Here is a 23,555-nt window from a genome sequence, read left to right on the forward strand (position 1 = left end):
TCAAATATTTCCCTTACTGAGTGCCTGCACAAACAAATTTTTATTACTAGCCCGCAGGTCATTACTCTTTCTTGTGGTTATTTATTTTTCTCTCCAGATGAGATTGAAGATTTATAGTCAGTCATCAGTAGAGAACCCTACAATTATTTCAGAAATTTTCTAGGTATATTAGAAATTCAGAGCAGTTTATTTTAGAATAGCTAAAACTTGGTTCACTGCGGAGATTTATTTTATATGCAATTAAGTAATTGTTAATCTGATGTATATACACTATTACAGTATTAGAATTTACCTTACTTCAGGCTGTGAATGTTGCAACTGAGGTAGTGGAAGAAAACATTGAACACCTATTGGAATACTTGCCAATTCGCGCTCGTTGGAAGCCTGTGGAGCAGTTTGTATCTTTGAAAGGCCTTCAATTGGTGCTTCAATTAGTAGCTATGGTGCTCAATGAATCTTTCAGTCCAAAGTAAGTGCAGATTGGATTTTATAAGTTCATTTAGGAGAATTTTTGTTTGAATACATCGTTAAGCGTACCTATGTAAATAAGTTGAGGCATAATTGCTGTTATAGTTTATTTTATAGTATATATTTATGAATATGGTTTCCTGTTTGACTATTGATTTGACTGAAGAAAAAACTCAAGTTACTAATTATTTACATTTGTCTCATTGCTACTAAACGAAATTGTGTATTGCATGTTGAAGTTTTAAAACTATGATTGTTCCAACACAGAATACTTACCTCGAACTACTTTCTTAGGAGTATCTGGGATCTCCTCCCAACCGACCAGAGTTTTGTGTAGTTTACCCTAGTCCCGTTTTCTATGAGGGGTAACCTCAGGTGGAGTGGAACATGCCCTGAGGCTATCCCACAGGTCAGAGAGCATACTTGCTCAGGTCTTGATCTCCAGTAAGTTCTCTGGTCGCGTCGTGATAACATCTCGCCGCTCTCTCCTTACCCAGTGCGACCCTGTGTCCCCGACCCCCCTTTTGTGTCTTTCGCGGTCCCCATGTGGACCCATTATTATTATTATTACTATCCTAGCTGCAGCCCTTTTTGGAGAAGCAAGATGTTTTGAGCCCGGGGGCTCCAATAGGGAAGAGTGGCCCAGTGAGGAAGTGAGATAAGGAAATAAATAGCTGAAGAGAACAAATTAACAATAAATCATCCTTCCTACCCTTATCCTCTGTGTTCGTCGTGTAGGGGCAGCTTATGTGCTACAGCCACGTGTCCGGAGTGCGAGTCCTGGAACGTGGTGCAGTGGGTGCGCTTCGGCACCAAGAAGAATGCGTCCAAGAGGTCTCGTAGGAAGACGAGCCTCTCCTCGCCGCTTACTTCTCCCGATGCCTCGTTGAATGGAGCTTCTTTATACAGCCATCTTCCCCTACCCAGAGTAGGGGACGAGGTAAGTCAGTTGTGGGGAAGTGCCCATTGCTCTTCCCCAGGAGTCGGAGTGGGTGCGGTATAGCACCAAGAAGAAGTAGGCGACGAAGAGGTCGCCTAAGAAGACTAGCGCCCCTTCCCCCCTTGCTTCGCCGGGCGTCTCGTCTGACAGAGCTTCCCTACCACCCTCCCCTACCCAGAGTAGGGGACGAGGTAAGTCCGTTGTGGGGAAGAGGGCCGCGGCCCTTCCCCAAGAGTCTGATCTTCAGGATAGTGGGGTTGTGGCATCGTTCCAGATGAGTGAGGGGCTCGAGGGAGGGGCGGGAGTGTGTTGGGAGAGGGAGTCCTGGTGCAAGCAGACCACGTCTCCTCTGATGACCCCATGTGGGGAAAAATGTCCCTAATTCTTCTCCAGCCTCTTTGGCGTGTTTTTCAGTCACTTCTGCAGCCGAGGACGTCGCCGAGAAGGAGACTCCCAAGACGGGGCGCTGAGGAAGCTCAGCAGCGGCACCCGACGGAGGGACTCATCATGGCAGGTTCCAGTCGACAGGCGTAAGTCCGCGAAGGGTCCGACTCCATCCGCACAGCGGAGAGAGTCGCCCCTTCGGTCTGGCAGTCGAGTCCTGACCTCCAAAGGCCACCTAGCTCGGCACGAGCGCAGTGGACCCAGGACGGAGGCCCCCGTTCCGACGGTGATGCCCGCCCTTCGACGTGAACCCCGGCAACCCTACAGCAGGCTCTGGCAGACCGGCATAAGTCCTCCAAAGGCCACCTAGCTCGGCACGAGCGCAGTGGACCCAGGACGGAGGCCCCCGTTCCGACGGTGATGCCCGCCCTTCGACGTGAACCCCGGCAACCCTACAGCAGGCTCTGGCAGACCGGCATAAGTCCACGAGGGTGCCGACTCCTTCCGCCCAGCGGAGAGTCTCCCCTTCGGTCTGGCAACCGTGTCCCAGCCTCCAAGACTTCGACAGCCAGGTCTCGGTCGACAGGCATAAGCCCGCGAAAGTTCCGACTTCTCCCGCCCAGCGGAGAGAGTCGCCCCTTCGGACTGGCAGCCCTGTCCCGGCCTCCGGTCCTTCGATGGCCAGCCCTGAACGAAGGAACCAACCAGCCAGCACGGGGAAGCCCGTGGCTCCATGGATATCCGCAGGAGCTCCATCCTTCCAGCGGAGGTAGCCGCTGGATCGACCTGGCAGCATGGCATCCATACCCGGTACCACGACTGCTCCATTCAGGCTTCGTGGTCAACCGCTGGTATGCCAGGGTACTCACACCCCACGGATTCCTTGGGAGGGGGTAGACCCATGACGGCTACCTCCGTCCCAGTGGCTTCATCCGGGATGGAGATAGCCGCTCCATCGTCCTGGCCAGCCCCATCCAAGCATTGGAGGTGGCCACTGAAACACCCATGATGGCTCCCTCCGCCCCGGTGGCTCCATCCGTGATGGAGCCAGCCGTGCCATCGTCCTGGTCAGCCCCATCCAAGCATTGTAGGTGGCCGCTGACACATCCGTGACGGCTACCTCCGTCCCGGCGGCTCCATCCGTGATGGAGCCAGCCGTGCCATCGTCCTGGCCAGCCCCATCCAAGCAATGGAGGTGGCCGCTGACACACCCATGATGGCTACCTCCGTCCCGGCGGCTCCATCCGTGATAGAGCCAGCCGTGCCATCGTCCTAGTCAGCCCCATCCAAGCATTGGAGGTGGCCGCTGACACTCCCATGACGGCTACCTCCGTCCCGGCGGCTCCATCCGTGATGGAGCCAGCCGTGCCATCGTCCCGGCCAGCCCCGTCCAAGCATCGGAGGCGGCCGCTGACATGGCAGGGTACTTAAACCCCACGGATCTCCCCGGGAGGGGGTAGACCCATGACGGGTACATCCGTCCCAGTGGCTTCATCCGTGATGGAGATAGCCGCTCCATCGTCCCGGCCAGCCCCATCCAAGCATTGGAGGTGGCCTCTGACACACCCATGACGGATACCTCCGTTCCGGCGGCTCCATCCGTGATGGGGCCAGCCTTGCCATTGTCCCGGCCAGCCCCATCCAAGCATCAGAAGAGGCCGCTGACTTGGCAGGGTACTTATACCCCACGGATTTCCCCGGGAGGGGGTAGGCCCATGACGGCCCCATCCATGACGAAGGCAGAGTGGTTTTTCCCCGAGCGGGTCGAACGGGGCTAATGCCTCTCCAGTGCCTGCCTCAGTGGCTGCTGGAGAGGGAGCCCCGCACCTTTGCCCAGTGCCTCTTCGGCTCCGTCCGCCCTTCGGATGTAGAAATTGGCACACATAATCTTTCCCTTGCCTTGCTCCCTGTAGGGGAGCTTCGACTCCTCAGTTAACCTTCAGACCCTCCTACTCAGACTCCAGGAGAGGGCGTTCAGGCCGCGGCTCTTGAAGGAGTTAGGAGGGGAGGCCCCCCTACTCCTGCGGGCGCCTCAGGTGGGGTGATGCCTCAAACGATATTGGCAAGCTTGGCGGGACCACGGAGCGGATCCGGGGACCGTAGCAGTACTAAAGGAGGGGTACAAGCTTCCCTTCCTAGCGGACCTCCACCTCGGATCCCAGATCAACAGGGGGAGTGGTTGGCATCCAGAGACCCCTGGAGAGTAGCAATATTGCAGGAAGAAGGCTCGGCAATGCTGGCGAAAGGGTCAGTAGAACCAGTCGGAAACCGAGTCCAGGGTTCTACAACAGGCTCTTCCTGGTGGAGAAAGCGACAGGGTTCTGGAGTCCTTTCAGCCCTCAACAATTCGGGTACAACACCGGCTTCAAGATGGACACTCCGAAGTCGGTCCTAGCGATTCGGAGTGGTTCGCAGATCTAAGAGGGCTGGCGTGTCTTCCTGCGTGGCCCCTAACAGACAGGCCAGACCTCCTGAGACAACCACACTTTCTAAGGTTCCACGAGAATCCTCAGTCCCTTCGTCTTCACGCCTGGAGGTTATCCAGCGCCTTCTGAGGAGAGAGGGATATTCGGCAGGAACAGCAGACAGGATGTCTTGTTATTTTAGACAGTCATCAACAGCAGTATACCAGGCAAAATGGGCAACATTTACAAGATGGTGTGCCTCAAGAAAAATCAAGCCCTTAGGAGCCTCGATCCCGAACATCGCGGACTTTCTCGTCCACCTCAGGGATGAGGTGGGTATGTCAATTCCAGCGGTGAAAGGAGTGCGTGCCGCTCTAGGCCAAGTTTTCCTCTTGAAAGGAATTGATTTAGGTGCTTCTAGACATATTTCTATGCTCGTCAAGAGCTTAGAACAATCCTGTCCTCCCTATGCCTCCAGGGTTCCTCAATGGGATGTAGCTAGAGTCCTTGATATGCTTAGTAAGCCTCCTTTCGAACCGTTGAAAGATATAGTGGATAGGAATCTTACGCTTAAGACTGTCTTCTTGTTAGCTTTGGCTTCAGGGAAGAGAGTGGGCGAGATCCATGGGTTATCCTATGAAGTAGAACATTCAAGAGGTTGGTGCAATATCTCCTTCAAGTTCGTACCTTCGTTTGTGGCTAAAACACAGAACCCATCAGTCTGGGACCCTAAGTTTGAGGGTTTCTCGATTCCGGCAATGACTAGATCAGGTAATCCGGAGGACTTGAAATTGTGCCCCGTCAGAACCATAAGAAAATATCTGAAGAGGACGGCCAGCCTCCGTCTAGGTATAAAGAACTTATTCGTTTCCACGGGTCCTGTTAAGAAGAAAGTATCTAGAATACCATTTCTTTTTGGCTCAGACAAGTGATCATCAAGGCATACAGTAGTGCTGGTCTGTCAGTACCAGGAAGACCCAGACCACATGACATTAGGGGTATTAGTACCTCTATGGCTTTTGAGAAGAACATGGCAGTAGCACAGATCCTCAGAGCAGGCACCTGGTCAAACCAATCTACGTTCACGTCTCACTACCTCAAGGAGTGTACGAGGAAGTCTCTAGATGGTTTTTCTATCGGGACAGTCATCTCCGCACTCCAACCGATTTAACGGCCCAAGCCCCAGGTTCAATCGCGGGTATCAAAACCAACAGACACAGGTGCGATTTTTCTCCCTTCCCATTGTCTTCTTTTTACTCTTTATTTCCCTTGGAGTTCGTGACCAGTAGGCCTGCACAAGCCATGAATATACAGCGTCTTCATCAAGCACACCAACTGGGAATTCTGAAGGGTGAGTACTTAAACACTAATATGAGCTCTTTGTGTAGTTTGACCTACTATCCAGTTTCCTTATCCTTCCGTACCTAGTCTCCTATCTAGGTCCATGTCAATCCTGTTAGTTGGGTCTAGGTCAGGTAGGCACTCCCACCTCCTAAAGTGTAAGTCTCCTACGAAAGTAGTTCGAGGTAAGTCCCTGTGTTGGAACAAATCACAAATTTTTAGTAATTTGTATTTTTCCTAACATACTTACTGAGAACTACTTTCGGGTTATGGCCCTCCCTTCCTTCCCCGAGTGCCGCCTCACTGATATTTGGTATTTATTGTTTTCAAGAACTTACTGAAGGTCGAGACCCAAGCTAACATGAGGCCTGCCTCGAGATTGCCCTCAGGGCACGTATCCTTCCGCCTAGGCCTACCATCTCAGAAAACGGAAGTAGGGTAAATTACACAAAACTCTGGTCGGTTGAGAGGAGGTTCCAGGTAACTCCTAAGAAAGTAGTTCTCGGTAAGTATGTTAGGAAAAATACAAATTACTAAAAATTTGTGATTTTAAGACAGTTACTCAATTTTAAACATCTGACTTAGCCGTTAGTTATATATATAGCTTACGTCCCTGACGTCACGGCAGAAATTTCAAAACTCGCGCCAATCGCCGCTTGGGTAGCCAGGTGTACCACCTGCGCGCCCCTAGCGAGGTACCTGGAACCATTCCATGATTCCTCAGATCTTCCCTGTCGCCGCTATTACGGCAACATCATTGGATATTTCTACTCGCTATTTACCTGATTTATTGCAGTTTGCTTTGGTGATGTATAATAATTTGGTGTTGACTCTCGCTTGTTTGGATTTTCTTTTGGATACTCTTGAATTACTTTTGGATTTTGATATTTTGACCCTTGCTGTTGATCTCTCTCTCTAATATTCAAAATGGCCGCCCCTCCTTTAACTTTTAGATTGTGTGTGAGTGGGTGTAAGACCTGATTAGCTAAGGCCTCCATTGATCCCCACTCGATCTGCGTTAAATGCAGAGGTAAAGTATGTGAGTTGGGTGATCATTGTGACGAATGCATTCTTTTATCTGAGAATGGATGGCTTGAGTTTGACCGCTATACTCGTAAACTAGAGAGAGATAGGCTGAGACGAAGTTCTTCTCGTTCTTCTAGAGACTTTTCCTCTTCCCGTGTCACCGAACCTAATCCTTCCCCTGTAGTGGTGGTTTCAGATCCCACTACTGTTACTGCTAATGAGCCTACGCTAAAGGATATGATGGTGGCTATTCAAGCTATGGGCGCGAGGGTTGAATCGCTCGCTGCGGATAAAACGCAATTGATGTCCGATGTGAAACAGTTAGAATGTGACAGTGCTAAAAGTGCAGTGGAGGGTGCGCCTGCTCGGGCCTGTCGTTCTCATAGTCTTAGACCTCTTCCAAGCTCCCCAACCCCTGGGAGAATGAATGTCGAACGACGAAAGGAAACGAGAGGCTTTAGCTCCCAAGCAGACGTCCACTCTGGCGTGCCTGTTGACGTTTCTCAGGACGCTCGCCCTCACCATAGGAAATGTGAGGTTTCAGGTGTTTCATCATCCTCGGATGACGCGGTTCCTGAAAGAGGCTGGCGTCAAGCTTCCAGACCTCTTAAGAGGAAAATGGACAAAGTCGATCCGCGTCCTACTACCCCCCAAGCTCCTGGATGTAGCCATTGGAGCAGTCCGGAGCGTTTTCCTTCTTCCGAAGAGAGCTCTCCTGCCAAACGTCCTTCAAGGACGTCGGTTTCTGTCAAGAAACGTCCAGTTCTTACAGTTGCTGGTCAGTTGTCTGAACTGGGCATGACCTCAGTTCATGCTCTTCCTCCGCCGTCAGACTGGTTATCGCCCTCTGGACGCTCTGAACGTTCTTTGAGCGGCGTGGATAACGAACTCGTGATTGACGTGACGTCTCCTGTATCACAGCGAGTTGACCCAAATTTTAACATGCTATAAGAGATGCAACAGAGACTCTCTTCATTCATGCAAATGTATCAATCTACGGACAATAAGAGAGTAGCATGCCTGGATCCTGAACGTCAGGAAGCTTCTCTTCTGGACGCCAAGCGGCGTAAGGCACTTAGTCGAGAGGTTCTTGGTGATAATCGCCTTTACATCTCTCCCGTTAAATGTCGTGAGACTATTCCTCATAAGGAAAGCGGACATAATCTTGACCCCGAACATTAAGCAACCAAAAGTGACGCAAGGCGTTAAGCGGCCAGACGTAACGCCAGGCGTCAAGCGGCCAGACGTGACGTCGAGCGTTCAACAGAGCGGAGCGCCGAACGTCCTCCTAAACGTGACGTTGAACGTCCTGCAGAACGTGATCTCGAGCGTCCAGCAAAACATGATGTTGAGCATCCTGCTAGACGTGACGTCGTGCGTCCTACAGAACGGGGCGCCGAGCGTCCTACTAAGCGTGACGTTGAGCTCTCGAGCGTCCAGCAAAGCGTGACGTCGAGCGTCCTGCTAGACCCGACGTCGAGCGTCCTGCTAGACGCGACGTCGAGCGTCCTGCTAGACGCGACGTCGAGCGTCCTGCTAGACGCGACGTCGAGCGTCCTGCTAGACGCGACGTCGAGCATCCTGCTAGACGCGACGTCGAGCGTCCTGCTAGACGCGACGTCGAGCGTCCTGCTATACGCGACGTCGAGCGTCCAGCGAGACGCGACGTCGAGCGTCCAGCGAGACGCGACGTCGAGCGTCCTGCTAGACGCGACGTCGAGCGTCCAGCGAGACGCGACGTCGAGCGTCCAGCGAGACGCGACGTCGAGCGTCCAGCGAGACGCGACGTCGAGCGGACGCGACGTCGAGCGGCAAGCAACCAGACGGGACGTCGAGCGTCAAGCAGGACGCGACGTCGAGCGTCTTACAGAGCATGACATCGAGCGTAGATCTACTTTACGTGATGTCGGGAGTCAAGAAGTAAGGTATGACATTGAACATGAGAGCCTCCGACTTCGTGATGACACTAGTCTAATTGGATGTTGAGATCAAGAACGCTTTAGTTCCGATCGCGAGCGTTTTACCGAGCGTCAAGCGTTAGGTCAACAAGACGACAGACGCGATGATCTGGGGTCTCTTGATGCCAGAAGTCAGGACCTTAATGACACGTATCTTGATAAGCACGACGTCGCTACTTCTGTTAGGGCCTTGTCCGAGGAAAACATCGATGATCACCTTTCCCCTGTTGAATTGTTTGAGGATTTATCAGAAGGAGAAGATTCTAAGTCTTTTCAGCCTTCAGTAGATCTTAAGAAACTCATGAAAGTTTTTAATGACGAGTTTCCAGATTCTTTTGTGCCCGTTGCTCCACATTCACCACCCTCAGAATTCATGCTTGGGAAGGCGTCGAAGAAGTCTCTTTTTACCAAGATGGTTCTGTCACGGTCATCGAAGAGAGCTCTAAGGATGATGGGAGACTGGATGGAGTCTAAGAAGGACCAAGAAAAGGCAGGTTTCGCTTTTCCTCCGACTAGACTGGCATCGAGATCTAGTATCTGGTACAAGACGGGAGAAGTTCTCGGCTTGGGAGTTCCTGCCTCTGCCCAGGGAGATTTCTCAAGCCTAGTAGACGCTCCTTGTCGGTCGGCCATGAGGAAGACCAAGATTCTCTGGTCTACTGTACTTCTGAATTGGATTATCTTCTCAAAGGCATCTTTAGAGCCTTCGAGGTATTTAATTTTCTCGACTGGACTCTGGGAGCATTGGGAAGAAAGTTTCTGCCCTTAAAGATGGTGACACAACTAGTCTAATCCACATCATGTCCTGTATGGATAAAGCATTACGAGATGGTTCTAATGAGTTTGCAGCACTTTTCTCAGCAGGAATTCTTAAGAAAAGAGTTCAGATGTGTTTGTTTCTGTGTCTTGGGGTTACTCCATTTCAGAAATCGGAACTGCTATATGCACCTCTGTCTTCCTCTCTGTTTCCACAGGAATTGATTAGAAAGATTTCAGCCGCATTAACCTAGAAGGCCACTCAAGATTTAGTTTCAAAAACGGCAAGAAAAGTTTTACCATCTTCCTTCTCTAGCCGCAAACCAAAGGAAGAAACGCCATTCCCTAAATTTTCTCATCCCTTTCGAGGGAAGACTTCCGGCAGGGGTAGCTCCAGGCCCGATGGAAGGAGAGCAAAAAGGAGAGGATTCAGGACAGGGCGAAGCAGAGTCTGACTGCTTTCGCCTTCAGGCAGTAGGAGCCAGACTACACAACTTCTGGCGAGCTTTGGAGAAAAGAGGAGCAGACCTTTGGTCAATACAACTTCTGAAGGAGGGTTTCAAAATCCCTTTCATAGGGAAACCTCCTTTAGCTTTAGCTCCAATAGATCTCTCTCCCAGATACAGAGAGGAGTCAAAGAGGCAAGCTTTACAACTCCAAGTGTCTCTCTTGTTCGTTTTCAAGGAGGAAGTGTTTCAGTTTTGAGCCCTGTGTTTCGGTCAATGTAGCAAGAATTCTGCACTCCAGAGGCATCAGAGCCTCCCTGTATCTAGACGATTGGCTTCTCAGAGCTCAGACCTACGATCGCTGCCTGAAGGATCTTCAGATAACTTTGAGACTAACGGAAGAATTGGGTCTTCTTGTCTACAGGGACAAGTCTCTTCTGACACCATTTGGGGATGGTGATTCAGAGTCGAGTTTTTCGGGCTTTTCCGTCTCCCTTAAGGACGGAGCAAGCCATCTTGAAACTGCAATCTTTTCTAAAGAAGCAGGAGTGTTCTGCGAGGAAGTGGATGAGTCTGTTGGGAACCCTCTCCTCGTTGGAACAGTTTGTTTCCCTAGGAAGGCTGAATCTTCGTCCTCTCCAATTCCACCTCAATCTTCATTGGAACAAGGAGAAAGATTTAGAGATGATGTGCATTCTCATTACAGAATCCATAAGAAGTTACCTTCAGTGGTGGAACGATCCAGACAAGTTTCAAGAAGGTCTCCCCTTAGAACAGAAGAACCCAGACCTTGTGTTGTGTTCCGACGCCTCGGACTTGGGGCGGGGAGCAACACTGGGCAAGTTGGAAGTTTCGGGGTTGTGGACAGAGGTTCAGAAGAGCTTTCACATCAACCAAAAGGAACTGTTAGCAGTCCTGTTGGCCCTCAGAAGCTTCGAAGGGTCAATTTTGAACAAAGTGGTGCAGGTCAATGCCGACAACACCACAGCATTGGCTTACATTGCCAAGCAAGGCGGAACCCACTTGATGTCCCTTTACGAAACTGCGAGGAATCTTCTCATCTGGGCAAAGGAAAGGAATGTAATCCTTGTAACAAGGTTTATTCAGGGGGAGAAGAATGTGATGGCAGACAGCCTCAGCAGGAGAGGTCAAGTTCTGTCCACAGAATGGACACTCCATCAAGAAGTCTGCAAGAACCTGTGGCGACTTTGGGGTCGTCCTTGCATAGACCTATTTGCGACCTCAAAGACAAAGAGGCTAGAGACTTATTGCTCCCCAGTACCAGATCTTGAAGCAGTCCACATAGATGCTTTCCTGTTGGACTGGTCCAATCTAGACGTGCACGCTTTTCCCCCCGTTCAAAGTCCTTTACAAAGTAATACTAAAGTTTGTGTCACACGAAGGGACCAGAATGACTCTAGTGGCCCCCTTTTGGCTCTCAAGGGAATGGTTCACAGAGGTACTGGAATGGATGGTGGACACTCCAAAAAGCCTTTCATTAAGAGTAGATATACTCAGACAACCCCACTTGGAAAGGTACCATCAAAGTCTCCAAAATCTTAATCTAACTACCTTCAGACTATCGAAAAACTCACAAGCGCTAGAGGTTTTTCGAAGGTGGCAGCTAGGGCTATTGCAAGAGCAAGAAGGACTTCGACCATCAGAGTTTATCAATCCAAGTGGGAGGTTTTTAGAGATTGGTGCAGAGTCAACTCTGTTTCCTCATCCAGTACCTCTATACAGTAGCTCAGATTGCTGACTTCCTGTTATATCTTTGAAGGAAGCGCAATTTTTCAACCTCTACCATTAAGGGATACAGGAGGATGTTAACGACTGTATTCAGACACAGAAACTTGGACCTTTCGAATGATAAAGATCTACAGGAACTTCTCAAATCGTTTGAAACTTCACAAGCAACGGCACCAGGATTCACCAGCTTGGAATCTTGATATAGTCCTGAAGTTCCTTATGAGTGACAGGTTTGAGCCCTTGCATTCAACTTCCTTTAAGGACTTCACGATGAAGACTGTTTTTGGTTAGTCTAGCAGCAGCTTAAAGTCAGTGAAATCCATGCGTTTAGTAAAAACGTTGGCTTTCGAGATGACAAAGCTATCTGTTCATTGCAGTTAGGCTTTCTCGCCAAGAATGAACGCCCTTCTCAACCTTGGCCCAAGGCTTTTGAGATTCCGAATCTCTCAGATGGGGTTGGCGAGGAGTTGGAGAGAGTCCTGTGCCCAGTAAGAGCCCTGAAGTTCTACCTGGACAGAACGAAAGAGTTGCGAGGCAAGTCGGAAGCTCTTTGGTTCTCGGTCAAGAAGCCCTCGTTACAGATGTCAAAGAATGCCCTTTCATTCTTCATCAGACTTTTAGTAAGAGAGGCTCATGCACATTGCAGTGAGGCAGACCTAAAGCTTTTAAAGGTCAAAACACATTAAGTTAGAGCTGTAGCAACTTCAGTGGCCTTCAAGCAGAATAGATTGTTGCAGAGCATTATGGACACAACCTTTTGGAGGAATAAATCTGTTCGCTTCACACTATTTGAAATGTGTCCAGACTCTCTTTGAGGACTGCTACACTCTGGGACCATTCGTAGCAGCGAGTGCAGTAGTGGGGGAAGGATCTACCACTACATTCCCATAATCCTAATACCTTTTTCTTCTTCTCTTGGAACTTATAATTTGTTTTTTATGGTTGTTTTGTGGAGATTGCGAGTTCGGCAATCATTGATTTTAGTCAGTCGGTCAATTTGTACCTTGAGAGCACCCGGAACAAGGGTATTGGAGGAAGTCCTGTCACATAGAGGTATATACACCGGTTTGACAGCTCATAGAGGTCTTCAGCTCCCTGGGAGGATCGCTGGATCTCATAAGGAAAGCGGACATAATGAGGCAGAGAATCATTGAAGTAAGCTTCCTTATCAGGTACGAACCCTTAAGCTTGTTTATTAACTCTTTAAGTAAATTCCAACAATGTTGGCTGTCTGTCTCTGACCCTCCACCAAGGGTGTCAATCAGCTATATATATAACCACCGGGTAAGTCAGATGTTTAAAAATTATATTTTCATAATAAAATAAATTTTTGAACATACCCGGTAGTTATATGTAATTCAATTCCAACCCTCCTCCCCTCTAGAGACTATGGGCATGGAAGATCTGAGGAATCATGGAATGGTTCCAGGTACCTGGCTAGAGGGCACACAGGTGGTACACCTGGCTACCCAATCTGCGATTGCCGCGAGTTTTGAGATTTCTGCCAGATGTCAGGGACGTATAGCTATATATATAACTACCGGGTAAGTATGTTCACAAATTTATTTTATGAAAATATCATTTGTTCCAATACGGTTACTTACCTAGAACTACCTTCTTAGGAGTTACTGGCTAACTCTACCTAACCGACCAGCTTTTTGTATAGTTTATCTCCCTCTTCTCGTTTTCTACGGGGTCAACCTCTGGCAGTGTGGTACATGCCCGAGGCGACCCCGAGGTCAGGCAGCGTGATATCTCAGGTCGACTCTCCAGTAAGTTTCTGGTCGCGACGTGATATACATCTCGCCGCGCTCTCTCTTACCTGTGCGACCCTCGTGTCCCCCAATCCTTTGTGCTTACCGCGTGTTGCCCACGTGTTTTCATTTCACTTTCCCGTTCATCCTTGTGTCTCTTGGTGTGTTAGCGTTGTGTTATGGAGCATCCTCGTCGTTGCCCTAGGCCTGTGGCTGGGAAGTCTTGCGGGGCTTTCCTCTCCAAGCCTGAGGTTGATCCCCACTCCCTGTGTTCCACGTGTAGGGGGAAAGCGTGTTCCCCTACCTTTACGTGCCCGGAATGTGCTGATTGGACTGAGATCCAGTGGGTGCGCTTCGGGACCAAGAAGAAGAAGGCAGCTAAGAAGTTGCCTAAAGATTCAAGCATTTCTTCGCCTGCAGGTTCGCCAGACGATTCGGCAGACCGTAGCGCCCGCTCTTCTCCCCCTACCCAGCGTAGGGGATGAGGTAAGTCCGTTGCGGGGAAGAGGCCCATTGCCCTTCCCCAAGAGTGTGATTTTCCTGTGGGGGATGTGTCCAGTGTGGGGCCTGAGTAGAGTGCAGAAGTGTGGGTAGGAGGAGAGGGCCTGGTGCCCGCAGGTCCCGTCGCCTCGGACTATCCTATGTGGGGTAGGCCGAGTGCCGATACTTCCCCTGCCTCGTGGCGTGTTTCGAGTGCTTCGACCGCCGGGGGAGACACGGAGAAAGGTAGTTCAACGTCTTCGGACCCCGCCACGTGGGTGAAACCTAGGACTCCCTTCAGGTCTCCCGTTAGAGAGCAGGTAGATCAGTGGCTCTGTAAAGGACTCACGGGGACCCCTCCGGCTCCCTCGGCTACGCTACCCCCCGTGTTTCTGCAACCGCCCGCACCTGAGAAACGACGTGATTTTCCCCCCACGGTCTTGGACGTGTCGGCCGGTCGGAGAGCTCCGTCCTCATCCTCGTCGTCGTCGTCATCGGACTCTTCGTCTTCTTCGTCATCAGAGGACGAAGACAGGAACCTGATCAAAAGGAAGAGGGAGAAATCCCGAAGGAAGAAAAAGTCCCGCTCGAGGCATGGTAGGAAACGGTCGAAGTCCTCTAAGAAAAAAGCGAAGAGGAGTAAGTCAAAGGACTGGGTGAATGTCACAGTGCCCCGGAGCGAGCTGTTTAGGTTTTCCACAGCCGCGGCCTCTTCCGGGTGGCTCCCTAGAGCCTCGCCTTTGTTGTGTCACCCTCCTAGCTCCTCCTAGCCGCCCGGCGGGAGGGCTCGAACCGAGACCCCCGTGCATTGTTTAACCCTACAGTAGCCTCCGCCCCTTCTTCCCTTAGGGAGGATATAAGGAGTATGAAGGAAGGCTTAGCGTCGACCACGGGCACCTTGGAGGCCTTCCTTAAGCACCAAGGGCGCCTGTCGGTCCGCATGGATCCCCCATCCACGGAGCCCCCCGTGGAACAAGGTACTCCCATGACGGATGCCTTTGTATCCACGGGGCAGACCATACCGCTGGCAGGCTCGGAGGACGTTGGTACTCCCATGACGGATGCCTTCGTCCCCACGGGGCAGCCCGTACCACTGGCAGGCCCGTCGGGCGTTGTTTTTCCCACCGTCACGGCTTACCCCCGTACAGAGGAACTGGTGACTGAAGACCTGGTGGAAGGAGGGGAGTGCTCGACGGACGACATCTCCTACTGTAAGGTACTGGCCATCATCCAAAGACACCACCGGTTGGATGAGCCCAAGCCCTCAGCTGCAAAGGCAGTACTTTCCGGACTGTCCAGGATGATCGACAGTCCGGTACAACAAAAGCCATCTCTGGGTCTCCCTCTCGCTCAAGACGTAAAGCTGGGGATGGAACAGATCGATGGATACTTGGCAGGACTAGCAGAGGCCCCCAGAAGTCAGAGTTCCTCCAAACTTCTGCCAGGCCTAAAATCGCAGAAACGTTTTTACGTTCCCGAAGGGCATCGCGGCGGTCCCCGTGCGGTGGAAGCAGCGGTGTCCGCGCTGAACCAGGGAACGTCGGAAGACAGGGCATCCACTGCCCCCGTGTGCTTTTCCCCGACGGAAGCATCTATGATGGAGGACATGGCTCAGGACCTGGTCTACGTGTCCTCCTGGTTGGATTGGTGGTCGTGCGCTTTGGTGGGGTTTCAGGCATCACACGACCTCTCCCTTCCAGAAAATCAGGCCATGCTGCGGGACCTTGTTAGTTCTGGGGGCAAGGCTTTCAAATTCTTATCGTCCCAGTCTCTTGACGGTAGCTTCGAACTGGGTCCTGAGAAAAAGAGATACTGTTTTGAGCAAACTAATGCGGAAGTTGCCTGACAGGGAAGCAAGGAGACTGAGAAATTCCTCCGTGTGGGGGAATGACATTTTCCCCATCAAGTTGGTAGAGGATACTGTGGAGAAGGTGAGGAAAGTGAGAGAGACGGATCCTAGGCCCCCGCCTATGAGGAAGACCACGTTTAGGAGAGCTCCAACGGACGTCCCTCACTCCTCACAGACCACACCCTTGCTTCCCAGAAGAGAACTTCCTTCAGCCCCTTGGCTTCAAGCCTCGCAACAGCCCACCCGTAGGACCACGGCAGGCCCTCAGTCAGCCTACAGACCCTCCTATGGTAACGCTAGGAGAGGTAGATCTGGCCGCTCCTCCAGAAGAAGGTAGGAGGAGAGGCCCCCTACTCCCGCAGGAGCCCCTAGTAGGGGGATACCTCAGACATTTTTGGCAAGCATGGCGGGATCTTGGTGTGGATCCCTGGACGGTGACGGTCCTGAAGGAGGACTACAGACTCCCGTTCCTGGAAGAGCCTCCCCCTCTCATCCCAGCCCAGAGGGCCAATTGGCTGGTTCCAAAGGACCCCTTGAAGAGGTTGGCGCTACAAGAGGAAGTAGCGACCATGATCAACAAGGGAGCTTTGGAGACAGTGGAGAACCCCGGCCTAGGTTTCTTCAGCAGGCTCTTCCTGGTGGAAAAATCAACAGGAGGGTGGAGGCCAGTCATAGATCTCTCAGCCCTCAACAAGTTCGTCTCAAAGACGGAATTCAAGATGGATACCCCCAAGACAGTGATCGCAGCCTTGAGGGAGGGGGATTTCCTCATGTCTCTCGACCTCAAGGATGCCTACTTTCAAATCCCTGTACACCCCTCCAGCAGGAAGTTCCTCAGGATCAAGTGGGAGTCCAGGGTCCTGCAGTTCAAGACCCTGTGCTTCGGCCTCTCGACGGCCCCGCAAGTGTTCACGAGAGTGTTCGCCTCGATCTCGGCGTGGGCACACGAGAAAGGAATTAGACTACTCAGGTACCTGGACGACTGGTTGTTGCTTTCTGCCTCAAGGGAACAACTGAAGGAGCAAGGCGATATGTTGCTCAACCTCTGCAAGGTGTTAGGGATCACGGTCAACCTAGGGAAGTCCCAGCTAGTCCCCAGCACCAGGATGACTTACTTGGGGATGGTCCTGGACACCCAGTTAGTAAGGGCCTTCCCCTCAGAAGAAAGGTTGGCCAACCTGGAACGTATCCTTCAACCCTTCCTGACGGGACAACCCAGGAGGGCCAAGGACTGGCAGAAGATACTGGGTCACCTGGTTTCCCTGGAAAAATTAGTACCGCAAGGGAGGCTCAGGCTCCGCCCGGTACAGTGGAATCTAAAGGAGTCGTGGGTCCAAGGCAAGGAACCCCACAATGTAGTGCCAGTCCTCCTGAAGACGAGAGAGACCCTTCTTTGGTGGAGCATCAGGTCAAACACGGAGAAGGGAATGCCCTTCGCCTAAGACCCCCCGGAGATGCTGTTGTTCACGGACGCATCGAAGGAGGGCTGGGGAGCGCACCTGCTGGGAAAATCAGCAAAAGGGCTGTGGTCCAGCGAGGAGGCGTCTCTCCATATAAACATCCTGGAGATGATAGCAGTTCTAAGGGCGTGTCGACAGTTCGTACACTTACTGCGAGGGAACACTGTGGCGTTAATGTGCCACAACGCCACAGTAGTGGCGTATGTAAAGAAGCAGGGAGGCATGAAGTCAAAGGTCCTCTGCGCCCTAGCCACGGAACTGTTGGAGTGGGCCACAGAAGAAGGGTTGGAACTGACGGCAAGGTTCATTCCAGGAAAGAGGAACGTGATGGCCGACGGCCTCAGCAGGGCAGGTCAGGTGATAGGTTCGGAGTGGACCCTACACCCGGAGGTAGCTCGAGCAGTCATCCTACTGTGGGGCTCCCCAGTGATAGACTTGTTCGCCACACGTCTGAATGCCCAACTCCCTGTGTTCTGTTCTCCAATCCCAGATCCGTCAGCAGCGTTCGAGGACGCCTTCCAACATCCCTGGGACGGTCTCGATGTGTACGCCTTCCCTCCCTTCAGTTTGATCAGGCAAGTGCTGAACAGAGTGAGAAGGTCGTCCAACCTGTCGATGACTTTAGTAGTGCCCTGGTGGCCGGAGAGAGACAGGTTCGCAGACCTAAAGGAATTAGCTCTTCGTCCTCCTTGGCCACTTCCGGACAGGCCAGACCACCTGCGACAACCTCACTTTCACAGGTGGCACGAAAACCCTCGATCCCTCCGCCTTCACGCGTGGAGGTTATCGAGAAGCTCCTGAAGAAAGAAGGATACTCATCGAGAACCGCGACAAGGATGTCTGGGTATCTACGGCGTTCCTCGGCAGTTGTCTACCAGGCGAAGTGGGCAGTCTTCCTGAAGTGGTGTGCATCCAAAAACATCAGGCCCTTAGGGGCGTCGATCCAGGACATTGCAGACTTTCTGGTGTACCTGAGAGACGACGTGGGTTCGTCCATCCCGGCCATCAAAGGAGTTCGAGCAGCCTAGGTCAAGTCTTCCTCCTTAGAGGCATTGACTTGGGAGCCTCGAGGCACATCTCGATGCTCATTCATAGTTTTGAGCAATCATGTCCCCCCCAGGAGGTACGGGTTCCGCAGTGGGACATGGCAAGAGTCCTCAAAGTTCTGTCAGAACCGCCCTTCGAACCTCTCAGGAACATTTTAGACAGAGAACTCACCCTTAAAACAGCTTTTCTTTTAGCCCTGGCCTCGGCGAAAAGAGTTAGCGAATTATACGGCCTCTCTTACGAGGTCTCACACTCCAAAGGGTGGAGGGAAGTTGTCTTTAGGTTAGTCCCTAATTTTGTGGCGAAAACGCAGAACCCAGCGTGTTGGGATCCTCGGTTCGAGGGTTTTTCGATGCCAGCCATCCCTCGATCCGGCAACCCTAAGGATCTCCTCTTATGTCCCGTACAAACTATAAGAAAATACCTGGAGAGGACGGAAGATTGCCGCCCTCAGATCAAAAATTTATTCATCTCAACAGGACGAGTGAAGAAACCAGTCCCGAAAAATTCCATCTCTTTTTGGCTGAGACAAGTGATAAAGAGAACCTACGAGGCTTCTGGGACCCCTCTACCTGGAAAACAGAGACCTCATGATATCAGGGCTCTGAGCACCTCTCTGGCTTTCGAGAAGAACATGGCTGTGGGTAAGATCCTGAAGGCTGGGACCTGGTCTAGACAGTCCACCTTCACGGAACATTATCTAAAAGATTGTACGAGAAAATCCTTGGACAAGTTTTCTATTGGCCCGGTCGTGTCGGCCCTTCAAGAGATCTAAGGTCATAGCCACAGGGTAACCGGGGGTGTTAATGCCATGAGACACTAGTTCCTTCCTTAACCTTACCCCCCCTCCACTTTTTCCTTCCTTCCCCGGATCGAACGGGCCAGGAAGATGAGGAGAAGACCTTAATCACGGAAAGGTATAACCTTCAAGAAATTGGTTTTGAAAAAGGTAAGACATTTAGACACAGTGAGTTTTTTGGATAGTTTTCCCCTACTTTTCGTGCAGTTTTCAAGTGGTCTTAGAATCAAGACCTCCTTAGAGGTTCCCTCTCGCGCGTGCCTCCCCGTCGAATCCTGATTCCTGCAGGACACTCCCACCTCCTAAAGTGTAAGTCTCCTAAGAAGGTAGTTCTAGGTAAGTAACCGTGTTGGAACAAGTCACAAATTTTTAAGTAATTTTTATTTTTCCTAACATACTTACCTAGAACTACCTTCGGGTTATGGCCCTCCCATCCTTCCCCGAGAACCTGCAGGATCTAGTAATACCTATTCCAACGAAACTTACTGGAGAGTCGACCTGAGATATCACGCTGGCTGACCCCGGGGTCGCCTCGGGCATGTACCACACTGCCAGAGGTTGACCCCGTAGAAAACGAGAAGAGGGAGATAAACTATACAAAAAGCTGGTCGGTTAGGTAGAGTTAGCCAGTAACTCCTAAGAAGGTAGTTCTAGGTAAGTATGTTAGGAAAAATACAAATTACTTAAAAATTTGTGATATTACTTGAATTTGTGAAATTTGTTTCGAGTGCATGGTCATTAAAGCTAAAGTCAGGTTCACTGGTACATTGCTAAGGATCTTGAGAATATATTATGTTTTAATTGTTTTTGTAATGGGTTCAGCAATAACTCAAACACTTTTCTTTCCCATAGGGTATTAGTGCCATCAGTGCACCTCATATGGTTCACTTTAGGTAATACCTAAGTAAGAGGTCTTTGCATTTATTGTATATCCATTCCTGCTCTCTTAAATCTTGTTCTCTATCCTCTAATAACTTTTACTTCATAAAGCAATTGTTGGGGTTTTCTCCCAGTTTCACATGGGTGCTGAATGGCCTCCCAAGCCTTAGTGTCAGGCCTTATGGCATAAATTCATAAATCCAATCCAAACACCATGATGTGGCTGATCCTATGTTCTGAATTAGTACTGTTACTATTGAACAAAGTAAACTGCTTAGGCTTCTTGATAACTTTGAACCTTGTTGATTGATGCATGAATGTTCAAACAATGACAGCAAAATATTTGTAAATAGGAGTTTTAAAAAGATCCGCACAGTGAAATCCTTGGGTAGTGAACTTGGCAGTAGGAAGTGTCTAAGAAACCTTTGATACATGACCTTCATGAGATAAACAGTGGTCACTGTGACCCAGACTTGAGATTCCATAAATGTCTTATAGCCACAGGTCACCAACATTTAGGTTATAAATGGTAAAGTCATCAAAATTTGTAAGGGTAAATAAAAACTCCCCTGATAGCAGTGTAACTTGTTCTTGTTTAATTATGATAATTGCTGTTCTTATGAAAGCTGCTTTGCATCTTTGAGTAAGATTTGGTATGTACTTGTCTGAACAAAATTGCCTATTGAAAGATTTGATTTATAGATTGACTAATTTCAGATGCCCTTATAAATTTTTTGGCATGGTTGAAAATTTGAATGAAAAAGTGCTGTCATGGAATTGTAAGGTCAAATATGTTGGTGTAAAACTCACGAATAAGTACTGTAAGTGAGTGCAAGATTTTAAGAGATTTTATCGTTATTATTTCCCATCTTTAATAGATTTCATATTTGTTGATTACTTCCCATTTGCGAGAGATTTGATTATCATTTATTACTGCCATTTTGAGTCATGAGATTTGAGAAATTTCTGCATACTTACAGTTGTTTATAATTTTCTATGGGTACTCTATGACATAGAAATTTTTGTCATGATAGTTTAAAAGATTTTGATTTTTAATCTTGAATATGCTCCCTGTATATGAAGTTTAGACTATCTGTCCTATGATTATGTGAAATTTAAACTATCTGCACTATGATCTTGTTGGTACCTTAAGTTTTTGTGTTCAATAGGACAGAAACTGCTGTTTTTGCTCTGGATATCCTTTACGTCATCAGTGTAATGCCATCCATACAAGCAGCCCTTTGTGACAAGTTGACTATTCCTGCTGGTGATGATTTGCTGCAGACACTTGATCCACAGGTAATTTTCTGCTGGTTGTTGTTGGGGAACAGGACAATGCATATGTTTACAGGCTGTGCCTTAAAATCAGGATGATCAGGATTTTTTAGAAAACTATCGGATGCTGTGACAGTATTTCCATAAGAGGTAACCTAATGATAGAAGAAATTTTAATTGGGCACTTGGGAACAGACAGAGAAGAATGTGTTTGGTACTGTAGGTATAGCATATCAGGGAGCCAAAACTGCCAAGAATGAAAATTGCTGAATGCATTGATTTAAAAGCCCAAAAAGCGTTTGAAAACCTGAAACACATTGATTTGATGAAAATGAAAATAATGTACAACATTAGAAATAGGAATTGTAAAGCGATAGTGGGAGAGGCTTCCATAACACAACATAGACTAATGTATGCTAATTTAGTAGTGTAAGGTAGAAGAGTAATGATAAAACCCAATTAGAAGAATTAAAATACCTGTATATAGATTAAAATGGAAAACTTCAAAAGGATTATGAATAAAAGTTTCACTAAATAAAGCATCAAATTGCTAGTTATGGAAACCATTAAAAGAAGGAATACAAAAGGCTACAGAATTGTGTGGGTAACATGATGGAATCAGCATCCCATCACAGCAGAATGAAAAAGAATATATTTAGAAGATGGAAGTAGCTTAGAAAGTACAGAAAAGATACTAGAGGGTCAAACTAGATGAAATATAAATGTGGAGAAATTGAAGCTTCAAATAAAGAAAATATTGAAGACCTGCTTGAATAAACAGAATGGGACCAATTGAGAACATGGAAGCTGAAGGATAAATATGACCCTAGTAGAGAAAAATGGAAAAATCCAATTACCATCCATCATAAAAAGTGAGTTAATAGAACTAGCAGTAGATCCTTTATATGGAAACGTAAGGAAGGGATAAAACTAAAAGAGAGAAAATTATCATACACATGGTTTACATAGGTAAATGGGGGTGCCTACTGCAGTATTGAAATTACAAAGTAATGACTTCTTGAACTTATGTAAAATTGATAATTATCACTTTGATCTCATGCCAGAAAGATTGAGAGAAGCATTGTTTATCATGAGGAAATTACAGGAAAAGCACTATGTAGAGAAGAAGGAATTACCACATATTTGCATACTGTTCTGGGAAATTGCATTTGATGTAGCATTAAGACAAGTAATGAAATGGTTGTTATGGCGACCCATTAACCGAGTGATGTTACCCTACCATGATAATACATTTGGAGTGAAGGCAGTAACAGTGATATCACAAGAGATTATATAAAAGATAAGTCCATAAATTATCATTGTTGAGGCCTTTGCTCTTCATCTTGATATTGATAAAGTTATAGAAGAGTTTAGTAAAGTGAACCCCAGGTAGTTGTAGACAGTACTGTGTAGTATAAAATGAATAAAGAATTATGCTAGTTCATGGTAAAGTTAAATGTGATTCCAGTTATTCTTTAGGGTTAGGAAAGTTTTTTTTTATGGAATTATAATGAAATGTAGCAAGGCAATGTTGGATGGAACACTAGTGATGTCACAAATAGGAGATATGAAGGGAATAATTTGATTGATATACCTGAGGAATAATTTGATTGATATACCTGAAGCTGAGAAAGACCTTGATGTACCCATGAATTAATTCTGTGTGGTTGAAGTCGAAGCTATCATAAAAAAATTCAAAAGAGATGGAAAGCCCCTGATGATTTTGGGTGATACTACCGCTTGAGAGTTATGGGGTCCTTTGACTGGACAGACAGTACTTCATTGGCTTCTTCTCTGTGGTTACGGTTCATTTTTACTTTGCCTACACATACACCGAATAGTCTGACCTATTCTTTACAGATTCTCCTCTGTCCTCATACACCTGACAACACTGAGATTACCGAACAATTCTTCACCCAAGGGGTTAACTACTGCAATGTGATTGTTCAGTGGCTACTTTCCTCTTGAAAAGGGTAGAAGAGACTCTTTAGCTATGGTAAGCAGTTCTTCTAGAAGGACACTCCAAAATCAAACCATTGTTCTCTAGTCTTCGGTAGTGCCATAGCCTCTGTACCATGGTCTTCCACTGTCTAGGGTTAGAGTTCTCTTGCTTGAGGGTACACTCGGGCACACTATTCTATCTAATTTAATTTCTCTTCTTGTTTTGTTGAAGCTGTTATAGTTTATTTTGGAAATCTTTATTTTAATTTGTTATTGTTCTTCGAATATTTTAATTTTCCTTGTTTCCTTTCCCAGCTGGGCTGTTTTCCCTGTTGGGGCCCTTGGGCTTATAGCATCCTGCTTTTTCACTTATAATAAATGAAGGGATCCCCAGAATACTTACAAGATTATTTTGTAGAATGTGGCATGAAGAGGCAAAACATGATGAAAGGGAGCTAGGAGTGTTGGTGAAAATGGCAAAAAGAAAAAAAAGATATGACTGATTGCAATGATTACAGAGGCATCACACTTGCATCAATTGTCATGCAAATATATATTATGCTCATTCTAAAGAGACTACATAGAAAGATTGATATAA

At 48.5% G+C, this 23,555-nt stretch overlaps 1 protein-coding gene across 3 annotated transcripts in view; it reads left to right on the top strand.

The window, feature by feature from the left end:
• mahj (LisH and WD40 domain-containing protein mahjong) overlaps window positions 1-23,555 on the top strand; it is a 193,984-nt gene that overhangs the window by 82,054 nt on the left and 88,375 nt on the right. For all 3 annotated transcript variants that reach the window (XM_068390118.1, XM_068390129.1, XM_068390122.1), the window contains 2 exons: window positions 303-469; window positions 20,911-21,040. In XM_068390118.1, coding sequence (XP_068246219.1) covers window positions 303-469; window positions 20,911-21,040 — 297 coding nt within the window. The remainder of the gene's footprint in view (window positions 1-302; window positions 470-20,910; window positions 21,041-23,555) is intronic.

This window comes from Palaemon carinicauda, chromosome 1 (genome assembly GCF_036898095.1).
Source record: "Palaemon carinicauda isolate YSFRI2023 chromosome 1, ASM3689809v2, whole genome shotgun sequence".
Taxonomy (NCBI): domain Eukaryota; kingdom Metazoa; phylum Arthropoda; class Malacostraca; order Decapoda; family Palaemonidae; genus Palaemon; species Palaemon carinicauda.